This window comes from Triticum aestivum, chromosome 6D (genome assembly GCF_018294505.1).
Source record: "Triticum aestivum cultivar Chinese Spring chromosome 6D, IWGSC CS RefSeq v2.1, whole genome shotgun sequence".
Lineage (NCBI taxonomy): Eukaryota > Viridiplantae > Streptophyta > Magnoliopsida > Poales > Poaceae > Triticum > Triticum aestivum.
In genome coordinates this window covers 477,442,732-477,466,532 of record NC_057811.1, presented here as the reverse complement: position 1 = coordinate 477,466,532, position 23,801 = coordinate 477,442,732, and the positions used below count along the sequence as shown (strand labels likewise).

General features: G+C 46.8%; 2 protein-coding genes across 2 annotated transcripts; both read left to right on the top strand.

Annotated features, from left to right (window-relative positions):
* The first annotated feature begins 8,141 nt into the window (after positions 1–8,141).
* Positions 8,142–11,080, top strand: LOC123142142 (uncharacterized). Its single transcript, XM_044561153.1, has 4 exons — positions 8,142–9,174; positions 9,263–9,457; positions 9,596–10,079; positions 10,829–11,080. Exons 1-3 carry the CDS (start codon positions 8,194–8,196, stop codon positions 9,893–9,895), a joined length of 1,476 nt encoding a protein of 491 aa, XP_044417088.1. The 5' UTR covers positions 8,142–8,193; the 3' UTR covers positions 9,896–10,079; positions 10,829–11,080.
* A 10,440-nt stretch (positions 11,081–21,520) lies between these two features.
* LOC123142141 (uncharacterized) lies at positions 21,521–23,464 on the top strand. Its single transcript, XM_044561152.1, has 2 exons — positions 21,521–21,682; positions 22,178–23,464. Exons 1-2 carry the CDS (start codon positions 21,619–21,621, stop codon positions 23,305–23,307), a joined length of 1,194 nt encoding a protein of 397 aa, XP_044417087.1. The 5' UTR covers positions 21,521–21,618; the 3' UTR covers positions 23,308–23,464.
* The last annotated feature ends 337 nt before the right edge of the window (positions 23,465–23,801 follow it).

Here is a 23,801-nt window from a genome sequence, read left to right as displayed (position 1 = left end):
TATAGGAACATGTATAAGTCATGAAGAAAGCAATAGCAACAAACTAAATGATCATAGTGCTAAACTAACGGATGGGTCATGTCAATCGCATCATTCTCTAATGATGTGATCCCGTTAATCAAATGACAACTCATGTCTATGGCTAGGAAACTTAACCATCTTTGATTAACGAGCTAGTCAAGTAGAGCGTACTAGTGACACTCTGTTTGTCTATGTATTCACACATGTACTAAGTTTCCGGTTAATACAATTCTAGCATGAATAATAAACATTTATCATGATATAAGAAAATATAAATAACAACTTTATTATTGCCTCTAGGGCATATTTCCTTCAACAACATCACCTCATACATACATATAATCCAGAAAAATGGTGTGTGCAGCCAAGTTCAGACCATGCAAATGAATAACTAGATTAGATCAAAGTGATTGCTTGTTCATCAGCCAAGTATGCATCACTAAGGTAGTTGAAAACTTGAAACTAAATTGAACAACATCATGATCAAATTCCCAGGTGAGAGGTGACTGATAGGAACATATAGCAACACACAAGGATCATAGAAAAACACGAACAACTTGGGCACAATAGAAAAATAATCAAGCAGCATACGTAGGTAGATCTAATTTTTCAACACGGATCCACTAACTGAATATAACAAAATTAGTGCATATGCAAGAATGGAACTGAAACGATAACAAGTTCAGATTGTGCAGACGACAACTACAAAATGAACACATCGCATCGGGTAAGTTTCCAACCGAATTGCATCGACTCAGGGGTAGCCAAGTTCAAATCATCTCATTGAAGTATGCCCAGCTATAAATCATTAGGTAACTGAGCGGCAATCAATGGAAGAGGCGGAGTGGATCAACCGATGTGGGTGCGGAGCTTGGCGAGGCAGCGGGTGGCGATGTCGAAGCACAAATAGGCGTTGCGCATCGCGTAGAGTCATTCGTTGCAGGTGAGGTCGTGGTCGCCCCAGTCCGGGGCGTCCACGCTCGCCGGCATCGGCGCGAGGCGCATCTCTAGGCCGAGCGCCATCCACGCCATGTACTCAATGTAGGGTAACGCTGCAGAAAACAAAAAAATTCTGACCTATGCACCAGCCCAGGACCACTATGGAGACTGCATACAAGGTTTGATCTTTTTCGTTACCGACTCGTAGCGCAGCGGGAAGTAGAGTCGATGACGATCGGCGGTGCAGATCCCCGCAGCTAGGATTTACAACCTCCCAACCGCGAGGATGTATACCCTCATCTGCTCCTCAGACAGCCCTCCGGAAGGCGGTCGAATAGCCCCCCGGACGGTGTCGCAGACAGCCCTTCGGGAGGACCTTCGAAACTCGAACGGTCACTCGGACAGCCCTTCGGGAGGACCTTCGAAACTCGGACGGTCACACGGACAGCCCTTCGGGAGGCACTCACGAACTAAGACCGAAACTACGATCTCTCTACAGAGGTGCACACATACGGTGTCATCTATCCGGCAGGGCTTCGCCGTCCAAAACTAGTTCCCACCGGAACCCAGGCAGCCTTTCGGCTCTACGAAACTATTTCGCTGGGAGGGAGAGAGAAGTCAGATCATGCATGGCACTTGTATGTGAGAAGGGATGTGTGTGGAGGGCTGCCCCTCCACCTCTATTTATAGGAAATCCCAAGGGGTAGGGTAGTTTCACACAAAAACCCAAAATGCACATGAATGAAGTCCTTCCACAAGGACCTAGGAGTGAAACCAATGAACAAGAGGGTCCCCAAGGGGGATACCCCATATGGCCGGCCACACCCCCATGAGGGGCCAAAAAAATGGCTCCTATCCATCCATGTCATCCCCAAGATCTTTTGGAGCAAAGCCCCAAAAGGTGGCTTTCCATAAAGTAGCCATAAAGCTGATTTTCAGTATTCACGACGACATTTTTCAGCGTCCGTTCGAACTGAAAATATTTGTGTGGGCTTAGAACATTTCCAGTACCCACCAAAATTATTTTCAACGCGTTCCGAAACAATTCCGGTTTAGTGATTTTCATCTGCGAAAAGCATCTGAAGTGGTTCTGGCAGCTCCGGAGCATATCCGGTTATTATCCCAGAAAATTCCAGAAAGCTTCCAGAATGATTCTGGCACCCTCCAAGAATTATCAGGCATGTACCGAAACCAATTTGACTTTATGGTATCCCCTGAAACAACTTTTCAGTTTCACCGGAACTCATCCGGTGACCTCTCTCTGCGGAACATTTCCGCTGTCCGAAACTTTTTCGGTGATTTTCTCTCAGACTCCCTGTCTAGTATTCAGCAGATAGATGACCCTTAAGCGTGTGACCCTATAGGTTCGGTGAAGTATAGACATGACCTGGAACCCCTTCCGATCAATGATCAACATCGGAGCCGTGGACACCCATATTGACCCCTATACCCACACGAATGAATATTCGAGTGAACCTCCAGTTGCGGTGAGCTATTCCTGTTGCTTCACGATATATCACAAACACCTGAGGTGAGATTTATTGCATCCCCATGGGCCAACACTTTTTCCACTATGCAAGTTACCTCGTTACCGGTTTTGTTCTCTTTTCTCGTTTCGTGTTCCGGCATCCCCGTGATCAAATCACAAAGTGTCTGGCCAGACGATGATGGACACCATAACACCGAGAGGGCCCGAGTATATCTCTCCATCGTCGGAGGAGCAAATCCCAATCTCGAGCTATCAAGTTACTTAACATACTTTCCCATGAACCCGTAAGCCGCTGTAATAGCATCCAGTTACGGATAACGTTTAACAAACCCCAAAGTTCATGAAGCAAGCATGAAGAAACTCGATACTCTCATGGTCTAAGGAATTATGCAAACATTAACTATCTCTGTGTTATAAACCATTAACTTGTGACGAATGTATCTCATAGCATAACATCAATTCGGGTCGATTCAACACAAATGTCCTTCCTGACATTGTGCCCTCAAAGTTGCTTGGCATAGACATGCCCATGATTGAGAAAACATAATCATCATGCAACACTTGAGCTAGTATTAGAGGCACGACTAGGAATACATTTTACCATTTATTATTCCACACGTGCATATGGGTTCTCCCGAGAGCCTTTATGGATATACGGGCTCGGAAACCACAGCAGTTATAGCATGGAACATAAACATAATTATGAACAGGGAGATAATCAATAACATTTATTATTGCCTCTAGGGCATATCTCCTACACTCAATGCTGACGCCCTCGATGGCCTTAGGCAGATGCCCCCATCCTCCGAATCCACCCTGATCGGTATCTTCCCTGACACGGCTCCAGGGATATTATCGATGTTCCCGTGCACACGCATGAACAGGTTGTTCAGCTCAGCAGGCCGCGTCACATGAAGCCCCCACTTGCCGGTCAGCTTCTGCTTCACCTCCGCCGCGCCGAGACGGGCCATCTTGACGCACCTGTCAACCAGAAACTCCCGAACTTGATGCATCTTATCTTTGAACGAGCCGAGCACACCGCTGCGTCCTTGCCGACTGGCTGGTACACAACGGCGTGCGAACCACCAACGCATATGACGACGACGCGGATGGGGTTGTCGGGGTGCTGCGAGTGTCCGCGCGCGCACGGACTCCCACGCCGAGTGGCATGACATACTGCCGCGGAGCGCGACGAGGCCAGCAACGAGGGGCACCTGGAGGCGGTGGTAGCGAAGGATGTACTTTATTTCAAGGTAGGGCCGGTCGAAACATATTTTGGCCCCGGGACGAAATCAAAAATACATATATTTTATACTAAACTTTTATATTCGTTTAAACATATTATTTCATCAGAGTACAACCTAAACAAGTATGATGTTTTGCACTTAGTTGGCATAATAAGTTACACAAAAACATTGCTAATTATTAGTTATTGTATTCTTTGTCCTACGGAACCTATATCAACAAAACAATTATGCTAAATTTAAGTTATTTATCTTACCAAAAGTTTCTTTTGATTCATAGCATAAATTATAGTGTGTGTGTGTGTGTATGGTATTATACATATTACTTTATTTTTTTAGTATGTTTATATACTACATCTAAGATATTTCAAAGTCAGTCATATAAAAAATTGCAAGAGCTCATAGGTTTTATTGTATTTGTGAAATACGTACGTATTAAAATGGAGTATGCTCAAAATATGATACATACTATAAAAAATAGTGTATATATATACTATTTGAATATTTTAGTAGTATATATACTACCTAAAGTATACTCCGATATATATACTCCTAGCGCTATGCCAATAGTATATATACTACCTAAAGTAGTATATATACTACCTAAACTATACTCTGGTATATATTATATACTCCTGGCGCGCCCTGGTGCTTAGTGGGTCACTCCTCCATCTCGTGGCCTCCAGAAACTTCCAGGGTCTCTTATTGATAGAAAAAAATCTCCAAAAAGTTTCATGGCATTTGGACTTCGTTTGGTACTGATATTTTGCAAAGTCAAAAACAAGCAAAAAAAAGACAGCAACCGGCACTGGGCACTAAGTTAATAGGTTAGTCCCAGAAATGATATAAAGTTGCTTCGAAATGTATATAAAACATCCAAGATTGATAATATAATAACATGGAATAATAAAATTATAGATACATTGGAAACTTATCACGACGTTCGATTTGGACACCGCTGCTGTGCGGCGCGGAGAGCGTGAAGGGGATGCCGGCTTCGGCTTCACGGGGAGGAGCGCTCCCGGTGGCCAACCCGGGCCGTTGGTATGGATGACGGAGCGACAGAGCATCAGCTCCATCTGCTCCTCGAACTCCGCGTCGATGCCGGTGTAGACCTAGCCCGACATCGTTGGCACGGACTGCGGCGGCGGCTGGTCCTCCTCGTCGCCAGAGGAGATGACGATCTCCTCCCGCGTCGAGTCGCCGCCAGCCGACACGACCTCGGAGTCCGAGGGCAGCATCTCCACGAGCCGCCAGATCCCGTCCCAGAACCGCCTGCCGGCGCGGACGCCCAGGACTTGCCCATCATCGGAGATGTGTAGTGGGGTGCAGCACGGAGGAGGATGCGATGTGGACGGCGCCAGAGCGCGGCTTAAATAGCCGCGGCCAGGTCATGCAAAGGGCCGGTCAGCCGCTTCAATGCGGCATATCGACCGGAGTTGGTTCCTCGGGAGCCTGTGTACGCATTGAAGCGGCGGCTGCCAAGAGGACGCGTCGGTCAGCACCGCCCTCCCTCCCTCCGGTCACATCGCCACATCAATGCCGGCCTCCGCGTGCTTTGGGCCGGCATGAATGCGGCGTGTGCATTGGAAGGAAAGCGCGGGAGGGGCAGGTGACGGGTTTTTGGTGGGCTAGGACGGTCCAAAGCAGTCTTGGGTGCGGTCCGGACTCCCGCAAATCTCCCCCACTTTTAACTCGACGGCGCCAGAACGCGGCTTAAATAGCCGCGGCCAGGTCATGCAAAGGGCCGGTCAGCCGCTTCAATGCGGCATATCGGCCGGAGTTGGTTCCTCGGGATCCTGTGTACGCATTGAAGCGGCGGCTGCCAAGAGGACGCGTCGGTCAGCACCGCCCTCCCTCCGGTCACATCGCCACATCAATGCCGGCCTTCACGTGCTTTGGGCCGGCATGAATGCGGCGTGTGCATCGGAAGGAAAGCGCGGGAGGGGCAGGTGACGAGTTTTTGGTGGGCTAGGACGGTCCAAAGCAGGCTTGGGTGCGGTCCGGACTCCCGCAAACCTCCCCCACTTTTATCTCCGGTTTGCGAAAGAAATCACGTCCGGACCACTCCGTAGACCAGGAATCTGGGCTTGCTTCGACTTGGGTCTTTGTAGTCCAAGTTGCACAATGGTCATAGGAAAATAGGAACTCGTAAATTTATTCTTAGGACTATCATCATGTGCTAACCATGAGGCCATGAGGTACTTGACACAGTAGAAAAATGACAATGGAGGCCACATATAGGAATTATATTTCATTTATTATCTGTCATTATTTTTTAATGAAGTAGGTATTAATAGACTGGGAAGAAGGAACTTCCTATAATGCGAGTAGAAGGTGTCGACAACGACTTCAAACTTATCTATTAGCATTGCTCTAAGCGTGAGGCTAGAACGAGGAGTCCGGCTCTATGTAAAAAGGAAAACGAAAAAAAAAAGGAGAGAAGAGGCCGGCTCGGCACCCAGTTTCGGTGTTCGCTTTCTCTCGTTTTCCTCCCCAGCCCCCCAATATCTCCCGTGCATCACATGCATGCAATCGTATTAGGGTTTCCCATGGACGAGACCGGAGCAGCCGACCGCATCAGCTCTCTACCGGACGATCTGCTCCACCTGGTCCTCCTCCGCCTCGGCTGCGCCCGCGCGGCTGCGCGCACCAGCGTCCTCTCCCGTCAGTGGCGCCGCGTCTGCTCCGGCCTCCCCGTGGTCGACGTCACCCTCAACGACGTCCCGCTTGACTCGCTCGAGGCCGCGCTCCGCCGCGCCGCCGGCCAAGGGGTGCGCCTCCTCGACATCCGTGTCCCGGAGGAGGGCAGCAGGCTGTCCGCCGACAGCGTCTCCTCCGTGCTCTGTGCCGCCGCGGCGCTCGCGCCCGTGGAGCTCCGCTTCACCCTCACGCAGTGGGCGCGGGGCCTTCCCAGCATACGGCTGCCCCGTTTTTACCGCGCCACCTCAATCGAGATGCACGGGGTGTCGCTGGACCTCGAGGTAGCCCACTCTGCAGGGTACCGTTGCTCGAGAGGCTGACTCTCTCCGGCTGCTACCTCGACCTCACCGCCTTGATCCCGTGCTGCCCGCACCTGCGCGTGCTCACGATGGACGCCTTCACCGTCCATTCGGCATCGCTGCAAGAGGTCCTCGTGGAGCGCCGGAAGCCGCTTCAAGGCCGTGTACATGCAAGGTTGCTTATGCAATTGACTACACGGTCCCTTCATGACAAGTTTGGGAGCACCATCTTGGCACCAATGGTGGAGAAGGTCTCCTTGAGGTGCACGTACCCCAGCTGGTTTACCCATGCGCTTGGTCTTTGGCACCTGGACCTCCTGGAGGTGGGCTTAGAGTCGCCGGAGAGACACGGAGCGGGGGTGCTCACTCCGGTCGAGGTCTTGTCTGTGCACATGTCTCCCAAAGTATGTCTCCTGTCCTGCCCAATTTACAGACTACCGACCAAATTGAACATATCCATGACGATGTCTTCCTGAATTGATTTTTGCAGGATTCAAAATTTTCTCTATTAGATGCAGAGCGCCGCTTTGCCACAGAGATATTTAGCCATATATGGGCACCCACTTCTCTGCTTTGAATCTACATCTCACAACAAGAGGGCACATGGTTGGCGCATTTGTGTTGCGTCTCCTTGGCATACATTATCATGGTCTTCGTCTTGCAGATATACGAAACCTTAAGATCGTCCTACTGAGATCGGAGGTAATTTATCACCGTGCTAATATATATGGAATATATGCATCTTGTACTTTCTCAATGAACATCTAAGGGGATCATCTATAATGCATTGACGTGATTTACATTTATCTTCATTATTAGGTGAAAGAAGCGTGTCCACTTAATTAATTGCCCTTGTGATGACCCAAAGGGCTGGAAAACCCAAATTGTCTCCTTGAATAATCTTGAAAAGGTTGAAATCGAAGGTTTTGAAGGGGAGGATCATGAGCTTGATTTATTGAGAGTGGTATTTAGATGTGCGCCGATGCTTAAAAGTGTGACAGTGAGGCTGCTAGATCAGGACTTGCCAAGTGATGATTGGTGCACAATAGCAAACATCATCTTCCGGGAGTATTCATATGTGGAAGGCAACATTGATCTTATTTCTGGTTAGCAGCTCTGTGCTTACATGATTAGCATATTCCTAGAAGCAACATTTACTTTCATGTTATTCATGGTTCGCATATTTCCTGTAGGTCTACACAATAATTGCTTTTATCTTTGGTAGAGCCCTAGACTCATGTTTCCTAGAAAAAGAAAACAAATTCATTCCTATCAATTTTGTTTGAAGTCACACGGTATAAAATTTGACCAAATTTGAAGGCAAAGTATCTACGAATAGGATAACAAAATATACTTTCAAACTGTTATGGATTTTGGAAGCAAATCAAGGCAGTATAAGAGTAGATCGCAACGTATTGCAACTAGTTAACTAACTATTGCCCCGTGAGTTATATCTCTCTCAAATAATTCAGTTGTAGGTATCGCATTGGGGTTTTCCATGGAGAAGTCGGAGTTGGACAATGGACCACGCCATGGTTCCTGCGATTCACCAGACCTCATTAGCACCCTCTCGGATGATCTGCTCCTCCAGGTCCTGCAGCGCCTCAGCTGTGCCGGCGCCGCCGTGCGCACGTGCATCCTTGCCCGCCGGTGGCATGGCTTCTGGACCCACCTCCCCAAAGTCGCCGTCATCCTCCATGATGTCCCATTCGGCTCGCTCGAGGCCGCGCTCCAGCGTGCTGCTCGTCCCGGGGTGTTCCACCGCCTCCTCCTCGACATCAGCGTCCCCTGGCAAGACGACATTCCCTTGAGCTTCCCCTGGCAAGAAGGCATGCTCACCTCCTCGAGTGTCTCCTCGTTGCTCCGTGCCGCCGCAAGGCTCGCACCAGTGGAGCTGCGCTTCACCCTCCTGCAGAACCTGCAGGACCATTGTCTAGACGTGGACCTGCCCCGCTTGGACCGCGCCACCTCCATTGACCTGCATGCGGGGTACCTCCGCTTTGCCCCGCCACGAGCTAGTGCTCGGTTCCTCTCACTGAAGAGACTCTCCCTCTCGGGCTGCCATGTCGACCTAGCCGCGTTGATCCCGCGCTGCCCCTGCCTACGCTTTCTCACGGTGAACACCACTGGTTTGGTAGGCATGGACAAACTCACAATGCACTCACAGTCGCTGCAGGAACTTGTTGTAAAGGGCCGGAATACGTGGACAGCCCGTATCGACGTCGAGGCCCCCATGCTTAAGCAATTGGTAGCGCACTTCCATGCTGGCGGCCACCTCGGGGTCTCCGTCTTAGCACCAATGGTGGAGAAGGTCTCGTGGCATTGCTCGTATAAAAGGGCGTTCTACAGACTTGGTCTTTGGGGCCTCCGGGAGGTCTGCTTAAACACGACAGAGAGGCACTTGCAGATGGACTCTGGAAAAAACACATCTTCGCAGCACCCCATCGTCCATCTCCTTTCCCTGCACATGTGTGTCCAAGTATGTTCATGTTATCCTAAGCTTAAGTTACCAGAATTGCCCGCTAAATTCGATTTGTTTGTAACGTGTTGTTGAATTGATTTTGCAGGATTCATTTAATTCTCGAAATGCAGAGCTCCGCTTCGAGTCCGAGATACATAAACATATGTTCACCAACTTCTCTTGTTTGGACCTGCATCTCAGAACCAGGCATGGGTTCGGAGCATTAGTGTTGCGTCTCCTTGGGATGGATCAGATTCGTACAACTATACGTAACCTTAAGATCATCCTACTAAGATCAGAGGTAAATTTATCGTTGTGGTCATACATTTGGAATGCATACCGTAATGCTCAACAGAAAAAAAATTATAGGTACATTCTTGATCTATGGTCTCAATAGTGAAACATCTATAATATACTGTCGTACTCACACCTGTTGTAGGTGAAAGATGCATGCCCGATAAATTGTCTCTGTGATGAGCCTAAGGACTGGAGAACACAAACTATCTCCTTGGCTGATCTTGAAACCGTGGAAATAGGAGGCATTGATGGGGAAGATCACGAGTTTGATTTCGTGAAAGTGATATTTAATTGTGCTCTAATGCTTAAAAGAGTGACTCTAAGGCTGGCAGATGGTGCCACTCCATGTGTCGATTGGTGCTCAAAAGTACACAACGTATTTAAGGCATATCCTTTTGTGAAGTGCAACATTGATCTGGTAAGCAGGCTTGATGCTATCTGATAGAACAATCCAGGAGCAGCAGGAGCCCAGGAAACAATAGACTAACCTCTTGTCTGTGCATGCCTCAAGTTGTTTACATTGAATATGAACCGGTTTATTTGTCAAATTTTGAATATCTTGACTACATGTGGCATACTTCCTGAGCAAATTAGCATCAAGGAGAATCCATGTCCGTACTCAGATTGTAAGTTGTCTTTGTCCATATTTGGTATCCGTTATCAAATAGAATGTATCACAACCATTCCTACTTGTTCTAGCATGTCTGCTGTAATTACGCATCAATTAGAATGTATGACAGCCCCTGCAAATCCATCCATATTTTGAATCCATTATCCTTCAGTATAGAGTTTAGAATGGCTGCTATATTTCAACACAGTTTATTATTCTGAATTGCTGGTTACACTAGCTAGCACACATTTCCGATGTGCCTATAGATTTGTGCCATGCATGCAAAATACGGAGTATATTTTTTCTCTTCTCTTATTTTTCAGTTCAAAATATTATCTTATCCTTTAACTATTTAATTACTGATGACAATAGTAGTCGTACTCATCTTGAAATTCAGTTTAGCTCTTCTTCGTGTTCCATTCGGTGGAGTACATGTACTAGGAATTGATACTGGGTAGAATATACAATATAGTGCTCTGCATCCATCCAGCAAGAACTGCCTTTGCCTCGTTGTATTAACTGTTGCCCGACCCAATTGTCAGTTTGATTAACAGAGACTAATCACCAAATTGCATGCTTCCCACTCTTGTTTTAAGCCTCAAGTGGTCTCGAGACCCCTCTGGATGGTCAAATTTGCTTTAGTGTTGCCCTTCCAAGGCTAAATTCTTCTGTTTACAACTACAGTAATTTGGTTGGGTTGCAGTATAATTCCTCTACAGGATATTAGAAATTCCCGCCTGTTTGTGACTTCTCTTGTTTGTGCAGATTCATCCACTAATAGAGACTCCACTGATGGCGGCTAAGATGTGTGATCATTCATGATGTTTGTCTGAAGACTTCTGTTTCTCTAAAGAATCTGTAATTGTAGGTTGTAGCCATGTGTTGGCCGTTAGCCTGTAACCATGAAGTTCTGTTTCTGCTTCCCTATCTTTGGTCTCTGCCGAAAACCTGTCTTTGTGCTTTGTTAGGTGCAACTTAGCTAGACGTTTTCCACTTTGTCAGCAATCTGCCGGGAATTTAAACGATGGTTGAAATGTTGGTATGTTTCTATAATCTGCAGGCAATATAAATGATGGTTACATATATATTTTGTAGTAGATCATCTCAATGTATACTGGAATTGCACATGCATCTCTTATGTAGCTGTGTGTCATCAATATATACCGAGATTGTTCATGCATCTCTTATGTTGCTGTGCGACATCAATATATATAGGAATTGTACATGAATCAGACATACTGGGTGTCCATTTGCGCTAATCCTGGGTGAGGTCGCGATGTAAGATTCCTCTTGATACGTTGAAGATTGTGGGAACTGCACTATCATTTCGATCTGAACAAATAGTCACATTGCTTTGTTTTGGATTGAAATGGTCAGGTTGCTGCTTGAATGTCACCTCAGAAGTACAACAGGCAATTTCAGACTAGATAGAAGCAAGAGGTAGTGCTAAGCAATATAACAGCAATTTCACATTGCAACTAATTATGCAAGTGTAGTTCCTCTCTTTTTACTTATGAATGATCTCAAGACATGGTATATCAAGCAGATTTCCTGGCCAAATAATTCACTAGGTTTGATGACATTATCTGTCCAGTTGGTTCACTAGGTTTGTTGAAATTATCCCCGTAAAAAAAAGGTCTGTTGAAATTATCTGGCTAATTAATCCACTAGATTTGGAGTCCATACTGCTGTAGCATTGCAGACTTTCTGAATAGTAAAATAATTCATGTTGCAGAGCATAATAGCTTCATCCCTCTCAAACGCCAAACCAGTACCGGAACAGTTTAAGCTGCGACTCATGCATTGGACCGCCAATACTAGCAGGTTAACGACGTATGAACATGTTCACTCCCCAACTTCTGAAGAGTGACTTGGCTGAACAACATTTTGCAAGATGCAGAGCATGCTAGGCAGCTTCATCCCCCTGTAATAGTGATGAACTAGTCGTAACAAGAGCAGTTTATAATCTGCTGGCAAGGTGACATGGACATTATGATACAAGAGAAATTCTAGACAAACTCACTCGTGCTTGAATCACGCGGCGCAAGCTGTCGTCGCCCAAAATGGTACTCCCTCCATCCCATAATATAAAACGTTTTTTTATACTAGAGTAGATGACTAGACCTCCTTCGCCTGGCGGCATGCTATCATTTGGCACAAGCAAACAACACCCGCGTCAGGGCAGGGAGACCCTCTCTCCCGGAAGCTTTTCACAATTACAATTGCACCACTACACTGGTTATTTGCCAAGGCCTGCTCTGTTGGGTCAGGGTCAGCCTATATGCCTATGACGTTACTCTGCTTGTGTCTACTATGGCAGCAGATATACAAACTACCAAACAAATTTGAATAGAAGGTAGAAAATGGTAATCATGTGTGCAAAAAATGTTTGTGACATTGAAAAAATGCCAGGCGTTTAAATAAATGTATGTGCCATTTCAAAAATATTTGTACAATGTAAAAATGTTCATGTAATTTGAAAAATGTTTTTTGTACAATCAAAAAATGTACGTACATTTTTAAAATGTTTATACAATGTAAAAATGTCCCCGTAGGTCATGAACCATTTATTTCCATTAAAAATTGTGTGTGACATTTTAAAGAAATATTCCTATGCTTCCAAAAAATGTCCATGACATTTTAAAAATGTTTATCAATGTTACAAAATGTTTGTTTAGTTTAACAATATTTTATTGCCATTAAAAAAGTGTACAACATGAATTCAAAAAAAGTTACCTTGTATTTGAAAAAAAATCAAAACATGTATTTCTTTAAGAAATATTGGTATTGTTTGTTGTGATTACATGTCCTCGACTAATCAACCTGCATCTTGGATGTATGAAATATAGTTTGTATCTATCGTAGAATATCATGTGCTCCCGTACTTTAGGTGCTACGGTCGTACGAGCTTCTGGGCCGTTGGATATGAGGGGTTGTTGTACTTGTGTGCAATTCTCAGACTCTTTGAGGTATTTTTTTACGAACAAAATGAGATCCCCTAGGAGCTCTTGGATCCGAGATCTAACGGCTCTCAAGAGCTCGTATCACCGTAGCACCCGAGGTGCTCCCTGATAGTCTCTCTTGTATCTATAGCATCCAGAGAGACAACTAAAGTCATGTCAGTCAACAAAGTACCATGAATACATCAGTTGTTTGTTCACCCAGGGGAGCTGACAAAATCCTTTCTTGTCTACTTGCTACTAAGAAGTCAACCTGCACCAGCAGAACACGGCGCCTAGTTACCAGCCTCACCATGCTCCGCCCCAGAAAAAAATACTTCATACATATTGTGAAACATGGTAAGTGTCGCATGTCCCTTATGGGGATATAAGTTTTTCCATTTAGCATTAGCTTTTTAAATGCTGCTTCTGCATTGCCCCCTCCTATATATTTTGTTGTTGTCCTCGTTCTTCTAAATGAAAATGGTTCATGCAGACTATTCCATGCGGTTTCCGTTGTTGTCAATCTATAACTCATGACAAGGTAACACAGATGTTGTGCTTCCTCGTGATAAATATGACACACATGCATGACCCCAAGGAAATATTGCATGAATTGGCTAGTATTGAAAATCCGCATCAATATAAATAGGTGAGGACGGGAGGGACAGGCATGCATTGCTTGTTCTACTTATTACTCTTTCACAATCCATATGAGATACTGGGGCAAAACAAACACTTCTATCCTTGATACATATTCACAGTCGGACATTGATGACTACTCGTGTCCTAGAGGGTATGATATAACCCTCTACGTCGCAATCGGACATGGAAAAGTGGGGTACCAAGAGAGGTCCTGGTGGGTGCAGCCGCAACGTCTCTTTCATTACTGCCTTCAGGTAGGTCAGGCTGCCCAGGTCTTCTTGGGTGACCAATTCTTTCCCATTGGTGTTGCCCCTCCTCACCTCCGTTTGCAGCTTGGACATTACATGGGGTTTCTGCATAAGCTCAACCATGGCATAGTCTAGCGCAATGTAAGTTGTATGCGTCGCAGCTTCAAACATGTCCTATAAATATATTTATGTAGAATTGTATTGAATAATTGTTGATACAATATTGTGCCGGTACAAGAAGTATATATAAGAGACAAGCCGCACCTGACCTAGCCTTATTACAAACCAAGTAGGAGTCCTAATCCTACTACAAGTTGTATTCTAACATACCCCCGCAGTGTCAACGGTAGGCTCGACGACTTTGAGACTGAAACGAATGTCTTGAAACGAAGTAGTCGCCGGGCCTTTAGTAAAGATATCAGCGAACTGAGCAGAAGTAGGCACGTGGAGAACACAAACTTGACCGAGAGCCACCTTCTCTCGAACAAAATGAATGTCGATATCAATATGCTTGGTGCGAAGGTATTGAACCGGATTCCCTAACATGTAGACAGCTGAAATAATATCACAGTAAACAATGGTAGCTTGCTCAATAGGACGGTGCAGCTCCGACAGCAACTGGCGCAACCAAACCGTATCAGCAACCGCATGACCCACAGCGCGGTACTCAGCTTCAGCAGACGAGCGGGAGACCGTAACCTGCCTTTTTGAAGACCAAGAAACCAAATTGTTACCAAGAAAAACACAAAATCCGGATGTGGACCTACGAGTATCTGGACAACCAGCCCAGTCTGCATCAGAGTAAGCTGTCAAGGAGGGGGAGAGGATTTGTTGATATGAAGTGCTAAGTCTAGTGTGCCTTTGAGATATCGAAGAATACGTTTGACATGATTGTAGTGTGGAATACGAGGATCATGCATGTATAAACAAGCTTGTTGGATAGCAAAAGAAATTTCAGGACGAGTGAGAGTGAGATACTGAAGTGCACCGGTAAGACGACGATAAAGAGAAGGATCAGAGAAAGGATCACCGTCGGCAGAGAGTTTGGAACATGTATCAACAGGGGTACGGGAAGTTTGACAATCAAGCATACCAGCACGAGAAAGAAGATCTAGAGTGTACTGACGTTGAGACAAGAAAAGACCAGAGGAGTCACGAATAACAACAATACCTAAGAAGTAGTGAAGAAGACATAAATTTGTCATAGAGAATTCGTGGCAAAGAAGAGAGATAATATGATCTAAAAATTGTTGTGAGGAAGCTGTGAGGATAATATCATCAACATATAAAAGAAGGTAAGCAGTGTTGGTGTTGTGATGAAAGGTGAAGAGTGAAGTGTCAGAACGGGACGGGATAAAACCGATGGTTTGAGCATAAGTAGAAAAGAGTTGGAACCAGGCACATGGTGCTTGTTTAAGACCATAAAGAGATTTCTGAAGAAGACAAACATGATTAGGATAGGAGGAATGTTCGAAGCCAAGAGATTGTTGACAATAGACTGTTTCTTGAAGAGAGCCATGAAGAAAAGCATTTTTGACATCTAGTTGATGAATTGGCCAGGAAGAAGAGACGACGATGCTAAGGACAGTGTGAATAGTGCTGGGCTTGACAACGGGAGAGAAAGTCTCATCATAATCGATGCCTTGTTGCTGAGAGTAACCACGCCATATCCATCAAGCCTTATAACGTGCAAGACTCCCATCAGAATTAAATTTATGGCGAAAAACTCATTTGCCTGAAACGATATTTGTATTGGAAGGACGAGAAACTAACTGCCACGTGTTATTCTGTAGAAGGGCATCATATTCATCTTTCATAGCTGCGGCCCAATTAGGATCTAGGAGAGCTGATTTGTAAGATTTGGATAGAGAGGAAGGAGATAGAGATGCATGAAGATTGAGACGATCTTTTGCAGGTAAACAAAACCCGTACTTGGCACGTGTGCGCATGGTATGATCGTTAGTAGGAGCTGGAACGGGAATAGCATGAGCAGTAGGCGTGGGGGAAGATGTGGTGGACGCGTCCGGCGCAGCGGAGGAAGCGGGCGCGGGAGATGGCGGTGAAGACTGCGGCGGCAGGAGGTCTGCCGCGACAGAGTGTAATGTGTTTTCCTCTGCCGGGACAGAGGTGATGACCGAAGTGGTCGCGGCAGGATCCGCTTCCGCGGCAGAGAATTCGGCTGGTTTCGCTGGATAGATCGGCGGGTGAAAGAAAGGAAGATGATTGCGACGAGAGAGACTAGTGGACGGCATGGGTGAGTTGGGATCTAATTGTTGACGCTCAAAAAAGGGGAAAATGTTTTCAGCGAATGTTACATGACGAGACACATGAACATGACCACTAACAAGATCTAGACAACGATAACCCTTGTGCTCGTCAGAAAAATCTAGATGGACACACGGGGTAGAGTGCGGAGAAAGTTTGTTAGAAGAAGTGGAGTAGGAGTTTGGGAAACAAAGACAACCGAAGACGCGAACGTCGGAGTAATTTGAATGAGAGAGAAATAAAGAGAAGTAATGAGTAGTTTGTGGATTAACTTTAGATGGACGAATATTGAGTAAATATGTGGCCGCGTGGAGGGCCTCAGCCCAGAACTTCAGAGGCATAGAAGATTGAACAAGCAGAGTGCGAATGATGTCATTAAGAGTACGAAGAGAACGCTCCGCTTTGCCATTTTAAGGGGAGGTATAAGGACAGGAGAAACGCAAGAGATCAAATTCGCGATCATTATTACATTGTATGAATCTTATAAGGAGGAAAAAATGGACCGAGATATAGCGCTGAAAGTTAAGAAATATATTATGAACGTTGGAATTGTTGCGTAAAGGAATATATTATGAATGCATTGGACCGCCAATACTAGCAGATTAACAACGTATGAACATGTTCACTCCCCAACTTCTGAAGAGTGACTTGTCTGAACAACATTTTGCAAGATGCAGATCATGCTAGGCAGCTTCATCCCTCTGTGTTGAGTATATTGATTAGACTAGAAACATAGGTTAGACTATAAAATATTATGGCTTGCCTTATACTTCAAATAGATCATGTACTTCTATATATATGCCCACGAGGCTCAAGCAATACAACAAACTATTCCATCAATCCTCTCTCTGTTCTAACATGGTATCAGCCTAATCAATCCTAAACCCTAGCCGCCGCCGCTTCCGCACCCGCGCGCCGCCTCCGGGGCGGTCAGCCTCCATGACCGCCGCCGGGGGCCGGGCCGCCCGTACTTAGGGTTCGTCCGCCGGCCATGTTAACCGGCTGCCCTAGAGTATTTTTTCCGATCCTTGATGCGGGGTTTTTCTCTTTCACCGGTCGTTTGATCGGTGTTCTTTTTTGGTCCTCCGATCTATAGATCGGGTTGAGTCGCTCGCCGCCGTTCATCGTCTACAACGCGCGCCTACTCCAACGAAATCTTCATCATCTTCAACTATCAATTGCGGGAGCAACGCCCATGTTTTACTCATGACGCTCGTCCGATGTGCTCAGGATGGCGGCCTCGCGTGGTTCTGCGCTGGCCGCTCGTCTTCGCCTCGTGCCCCGCGAGTGTGGTTTCCTGCTCAAGCGTCCGCATCGGCCCATCGTCCAACACAGCACGTGGTCGTGTCCCTACGTGCATGTGCTTGTGCTGCCCCTTGATCCACACAGCACCGGTTGGCTGCTCGTACCTGCTGCATCCAGTATGGGCGAAGGCTCTCCGTGTGCTTGCACGCCTACAGCTCAGCCCCCGGCCTGCACAGCTCCTGAACGTCCGGTTGCGAGCCGCTGGATCGTCCGGCCACGCGGACGCAGGCTACAGAATTTCATGAAGATTGTCCCTGAGTTTACACGTCTCTTCGCCGATTGAGCAACAGGCTGCCGCTGCGTCGCTCCGTCGGGCCGCAGCGCCGCCGCCCCGTGGTTCTTCCCATGGCTATACTGATTTGCGCCGCCTCTGCGTCGTCCCTTCAGGCCGTAGTGCCGTGGCACGTGATCCCCGCCGTTACCCTGAGGCCGTTTTCGTGGTTGCACCACCTTGCGCGCTGCCGCTGCGTCGCCCCTTCGGGCCATAGTGCCGTGGCCCGCGGTCAACCGCCGCACCGAGGCCGTCCGCTTCAGGCCATCCCCGAGGCTGCACCGACCCTCGCGATGCCGCTGCGTCGCCCCGTCGGGTCGTAGCGAGCGTGGCACGCGATCCCTGCAACCGCCCTGAGGTCTTCCCCGCCTTCGCCCCGACCTGCCCGTCGCAGTTGCGTCGCCCCTTCGGGCCGTAACGCTGGGGCCCGTGGTCCACCGCCGTCCACGCGTGTTGACTTCCACGTGATATGCGCCGCGCCACCATCCTTGGCGCGGAAACGTCACCGTCCGCGCCGGCATTCGTCACGCTGACGGGTTCATTATCGCCTACTTCGAGCACCGCCGCCGTGCTCCTTCTCTAGCCGCCGCCGCCGCCTCCTTAGGCCGCCGCTACCGTTGCTCTCCTTCTGCAGCTCCACGGCGACTACCTCGACACCGGCGAACCCCGACTCAACATCGACCGCGGTGTTCTTCGCATGGCTACCTCGACTACGGCTACACCACCTACGCTCTCTGCTACCTCGACAAACGGCACAAAGGGCTACCGCCTTGCTTGAGCAACCTCGTCGGTTTCCACTCCAGCCACGCCTTCTGCGATGCGTCGACCGTTACGACTGTGTGGGGTGTCCTTCGGCTTGCCTTCGGATTCTTCTCCAGTCTCACCGTCTGCATCGCTACCGTTGTGACTGCGGGAGGATGTTGAATATAATGATTAGATTGGAAACATAGATTAGACTAGGAAAGATTCTGGCTTGCCTTCTACTCCAAATAGATCATGTACTCCTATATATATGCCCACAAGGCTCAAGCAATACAACGAACTATTCCACCAATTCTCTCTCTCCCTTCTAACACTCTGTAATAGTGATGAACTAGTCGTAACAAAAGCAATTTATAATCTGCTGGCAAGGTGACACGGACATTATGATACAAGAGAAATTCTAGACAAACTCACTCGTGCTTGAATCACGCGGCGCAAGCTGTCGCCGCCCGGAATGGTACTCCTCGGTCCTATAATATAAGGCATTTTTTTTACACTAGAGTAGATGCCTAGATCTCCTCCGGCTGGAGGCATGCTATCATTTGGCACAAGCAAACAACACCTGCGTCAGGGCAGGGAGACCGTCTCTCCCGAAAGCTTTTCACAATTGCAATTGCACCACTACACTGGTATTTTTACGGGTGCACCGCCACTACACTGGTTATTCGCCAAGGCCTGCTTTGTTGGGTCAGGGTCAGCCTATACGCCGATGATGTTACTCTGCTTGTGTCTACTATGGCAGCAGATATCCGTTTCGGAAAAAAAACTATGGCAGCAGATATTCAAACTACCAAACAAATGTGAAGAGAAGGTAGAAGATGTTAATCATGAGTGCGAAAAATATTTGTGACATTGAAAAATATCAGGCGTTTAAATAAATGTATTCGCCATTTAAAAAAATTATACAAGGTAAAAAATGTTCATGTAATTAAAAAACGTTTCGTACAATAAAAAATGTACATTAGATTTTTTTAAATGTTTACGAGTTTCAAAATTGTGTTCATGACATTCAAAAAAACGTGTATACAATGTAAAAACAATTTTCTCTGTCATGTAAACAAATATTTCTTACCATTGAAGAAAATGTATGCGACATTTAAAGAAATAATCTGGCATTTTAAAAATATGGTCGTGACATTTTCAAAAATATTTATACAATGTAAAAAATTGTCCCCATAGGTCATAAAATGTTTATTTCCGTTAAAAATGTGCATGACATTTTAAGTAAATATTCATGTGCTTCCAAAAAATGTCCATCACATTATAAAAATGTTTATCAATGTTCAAAAATTGTTTGTGTAGTTTAAAAAATATTTTATTGGCATTAAAAAAATGTACAACGTGCATTAAAAAAGTTAACTTGTATTTGAAAAAAATCAAAACATGTATTTGATTAAGAAATATTGGTATTATTTGTTGTGGTTGCATGTCCTCGACTAATCGACCTGCATCTTGGATGTATGAAATATAGTTTGTATCTATTGTAGAATATCATGTGCTCCGGTACTTTGGGTGCTACAGTTGTACGAGCTTTTGGGCCGTTGGATATGAGGGGCTGTTGTTCTTGTGCGCAATTCTCAAACTCTTTCAGGGTTTTTGTAGGAAAAAATCAGATCCCTAGGAGCCCTTGGAGATCTAACGGCTCTCAAGAGCTCGTATCACTGTAGCACCTGAGGTGCTCCCAGATAGTCTCCCTTGTATCTATAGCATCCAGAGAGACAACTAAAGTCATGTTAGTCAACAAAGTACCATGAATACATCCGTTGTTTGTTCATCTAAGGGAGCAGAACATGGCGCCTGGTTACCAGCCTCACCGTGCTACGCCCCAGAAAAACACTTTATACATATTTCGAAAGATGGAACGTCTCGTATGTCCCTTATGTATGGCTATGGGGTGATGTTTTTTCATCTAGCATTAGCTTTTAAATGCTGCTTCTACATTACCCCCTCCTATATATTTTGCTGTTGCCCTCGTTCTTCTAAATGAAAATGGTTCATGCAGACTATTGCCTGCGGTATTTCCTTTGTTGTTCATCTGTAACTCATGACAAGGTAACACGGATGTTGTGCTTCCTCGTGATAAATATGACACACATGCATGACCACAAGGAAATATTGCATGAATTGGCTAGTATTGAAAATCCGCATCAGTATAAATAGGTGAGGACGGGAGGGACAGGCATGCATTGCTTGTTCTACTTATTACTCTTTCACAATCCATATGAGATACTCGGGCAAAACAAACACTTCTATCCTTGATACATCTTCACAATATAGGGACCTCCATACCCTCACGTCCCATAAGCCATGGTAAAAACAATGAGGTGTGACATCAGCGAGCGATCCCACGATCAAATTGAAGGATTTCCGTCGGTGAGTGCAATGTGTGTATAGACCTTTTGGAGCTCTTAATTTTTGTAGTCACATGTGCTAAGGCGGAGTGTTCCGAGATTGATTCAACCAGGGCCTCTAGCAGCATATGTTTTCTCTGTGCTCATGTCACATGGCGTTGAATGTCAAATCGTGTTGTCGCATTCCAACGCCCTCTAGAGTCTGCGTGGAGTGGGTCGTTGGTTTTGCGTGGCTGATAACCAGAATAGCGGTTTTCGATCATGAAAAGTAGTACTCCCTCCGTTCCTAAATACTTGTCTTTCTAGGCATTTTAAATGACTATCACATACGGATGTATGTAGACATATTTTAGAGTGTAGATTCACTCACTTTACTTCGTATGTAGTCATTTGTTGAAATGCCTAAAAAGACAAGTATTTAGAAACGGAGGGAGTATGTGCCGGCATGATCACTCTTCATATCATTCCTTGATATGGGGAAGTGTTGTCAGACTGATATTTTCTTTTCAGAACTGTCCGACGTGCAGTGAGAGTATAGCGCACATGGGCAGCCCATCGAGTCATCAGAAACCGGCCCGGACAGGCCCAGCTCTACTGCCTCCTTTCCGCTCCCTTGCCAATTTAGGCCTCTCTGCCGTGAACGCGTGTTACGATCGAACCGTCTACAAGGCCTCTCTCTTCTGCCCGTGCAGCTCCGACTCCGCCATCGTAATCCTCATCGTTTTGCATCCACCACGCTCCGCCATAGATCGATCCGCTGCAGACTCCGATGGCGCGCCCCAGCTGCCCTCGTGATCCCGCTCGCGGCCTAGCCGACTTGTCTACCCGCACCGGTACGTCGTCGTCAGCAATCCATCTCTCTATCTATCACCGGCGGATCTACAGCCTCTGCACCGTGGTTGCCAAAATTCACGTCTATAACGTATAGACAATGTAACTTCAATATTACTACATCGTACCAGATCAAAATTTATACGGACTAGAAAGTACACTACATGCGTGTATTTTGATCTAAAAATCATCACGAGCAACGAACAGTTCCAAAATAACTTTATGAACTAAAATCACAACACTTATTTTAGAACAGAGGGGATAGATAATTAGTGTTAAGTATATAGTATAAATTATTTTGCAGTTTGACAGAGTGTGTCATGGCACCCATGCCTCTCTGTCTGTAGCTATCTATCTCTTCTCCTCCTATATATATGATTGATGGCTGTAACCTAAACAAAGTTATTTCTCTTCTCTCTCTCTTTTTGCGGGGGGAGTTATTTCTCTTCTATCAAATAGCAAACCCTAATTATGCTAGCATTTATTTTATTTTGCAGAATTTGAAGATGATGGCACGGACAAGCTGGACATAGTGGACAGATGCATCAACAGCCTCCATGAGAAGCGGCGCTCAACGCGCGAGGCGGGCATGGAGGGGCTCGTCGGCCTCCTCGAGGGCTTCATACCGATGGACAGGATCGACTACCGGTGCCTCACGATATTCTTCCGGTGTAGAGCCTCCCTCAACTCGGGTTCCGCAAGGGAGGCCTTGCTCGCTTACCGCGCCATTGGCCTCCTCGCGCTCACCGTCGGCGACAACGCCGACTGCTCCAAGGAAATCCTCACGGGCACGCTCCAGCTCCCCACACTCATGAAGACGCTACGAGCGTCGTCCGACGACGCGAAGGTGGCAGCTGCTCTCAACTGTCTCGCCATTGTCACTTTTGCTGCCGCACGTCGCCCGGAGGACGTGGAGCCATCAATTAGGGCAATTTGGGGCGTGATCAAGAGTTCCAGAGCGGACAATAGGACCGCCCCCAGAGTCTTGATCACCGCCTTGTCCGCGTGGGCATTGCTTCTCACCACCCTCGGTGACTTGAGGACGTACCCATATGCCTGGAAAGAGGCAACGATCCCCTTCCGCGACCTCGCCGAGCTCCTTAACACCGACGACCCGGCCCTCTTGATGGCATCTGGCGAGGCGCTCGCAGTGTGTGCGGAGCTCAACTTGATGCAGCACGCCACTCCTGAGGACATGGAGACGCTTGAGATCAAAGTGTCCGACCTCGCAAGCGGCACCCATGGGAATGACAAGAAGCTCACCGGACAAATTAGGGCCATGTTCCAGCAGATCGCCGCCATCATGAAACGAGGCCAGTGCTCAGATGAGGAATTGGTACCGACGACATGGAGGCAGAGATGCGTGCTCATGGTCTCCAAGTGGGCACGACTAGTACAGCTCAACTTTGTAAAGCGGTTCCTAGGCAAGTGTTTCGACAAGCACATCCATGACAACCCGCTCTTTCGGGAGTCCTCCTTCAACAATGTCGCTACCAATGAGACGAGTGACCTACCCGTCAAGAAGAGCAAACAGCATAAGTTTGGTAGAGAAAAACAATATACTGTGGCCCTGAAGAGAGATCGCATGATTAGCTGGGAAAGCAAGAACGACTTCCTACTTCTTTAAGCCACGCCGATGTACTATTTCATCACATGCTTGGATGTTTCTATTATATTTCTCACTACTTATATACCTATACGAATTTGTCAAAGATTGGGTGGCTCTTGTTAGGAGTCAGAAATAAGTATTTCCAGCCGCCGGAGAAACAACAATCCGGATATAATTAACGAGAGATGGTAGCACACAGACCAACATGCTTATCATACATGGAGGTAGTCTGCGACCGATGCGTGGGTTGCGAACGTGTGGAAAGCGGACAAGTGCGTGAGCACGTGTGGGCTGAAAAGTTGATCGACCCTATGCATTGCACTAGTAGGAAAAGGGGCTTTTACCCCGGTTTGTAAGGGCCTTTTGTCCCGGTTTTCAAACCGGGACTAAAGGGTCTTTACTAAAGCCCTAACCCTTTAGTCCCGGTTCACGTGGCCGTTGCTGCCAGCCCAGGCAGGGGGGCCTTTGGTCCTGGTTGGTGCCACCAACCGGGACCAATAGGCAGGACCTTT

Excerpts from the sequence above, each read along its gene's own strand:
- LOC123142141 (XM_044561152.1), top strand. The coding sequence starts at position 21,619 with ATGGCGCGCCCCAGCTGCCCTCGTGATCCCGCTCGCGGCCTAGCCGAC. Across the intron at positions 21,683-22,177 it reads CGACTTGTCTACCCGCACCG|AATTTGAAGATGATGGCACG; the intron begins GTACGTCGTCGT and ends TTTATTTTGCAG.
- LOC123142142 (XM_044561153.1), top strand. The coding sequence starts at position 8,194 with ATGGAGAAGTCGGAGTTGGACAATGGACCACGCCATGGTTCCTGCGAT. Across the intron at positions 9,175-9,262 it reads CCCTGCACATGTGTGTCCAA|GATTCATTTAATTCTCGAAA; the intron begins GTATGTTCATGT and ends TTGATTTTGCAG. Across the intron at positions 9,458-9,595 it reads TCATCCTACTAAGATCAGAG|GTGAAAGATGCATGCCCGAT; the intron begins GTAAATTTATCG and ends CACCTGTTGTAG.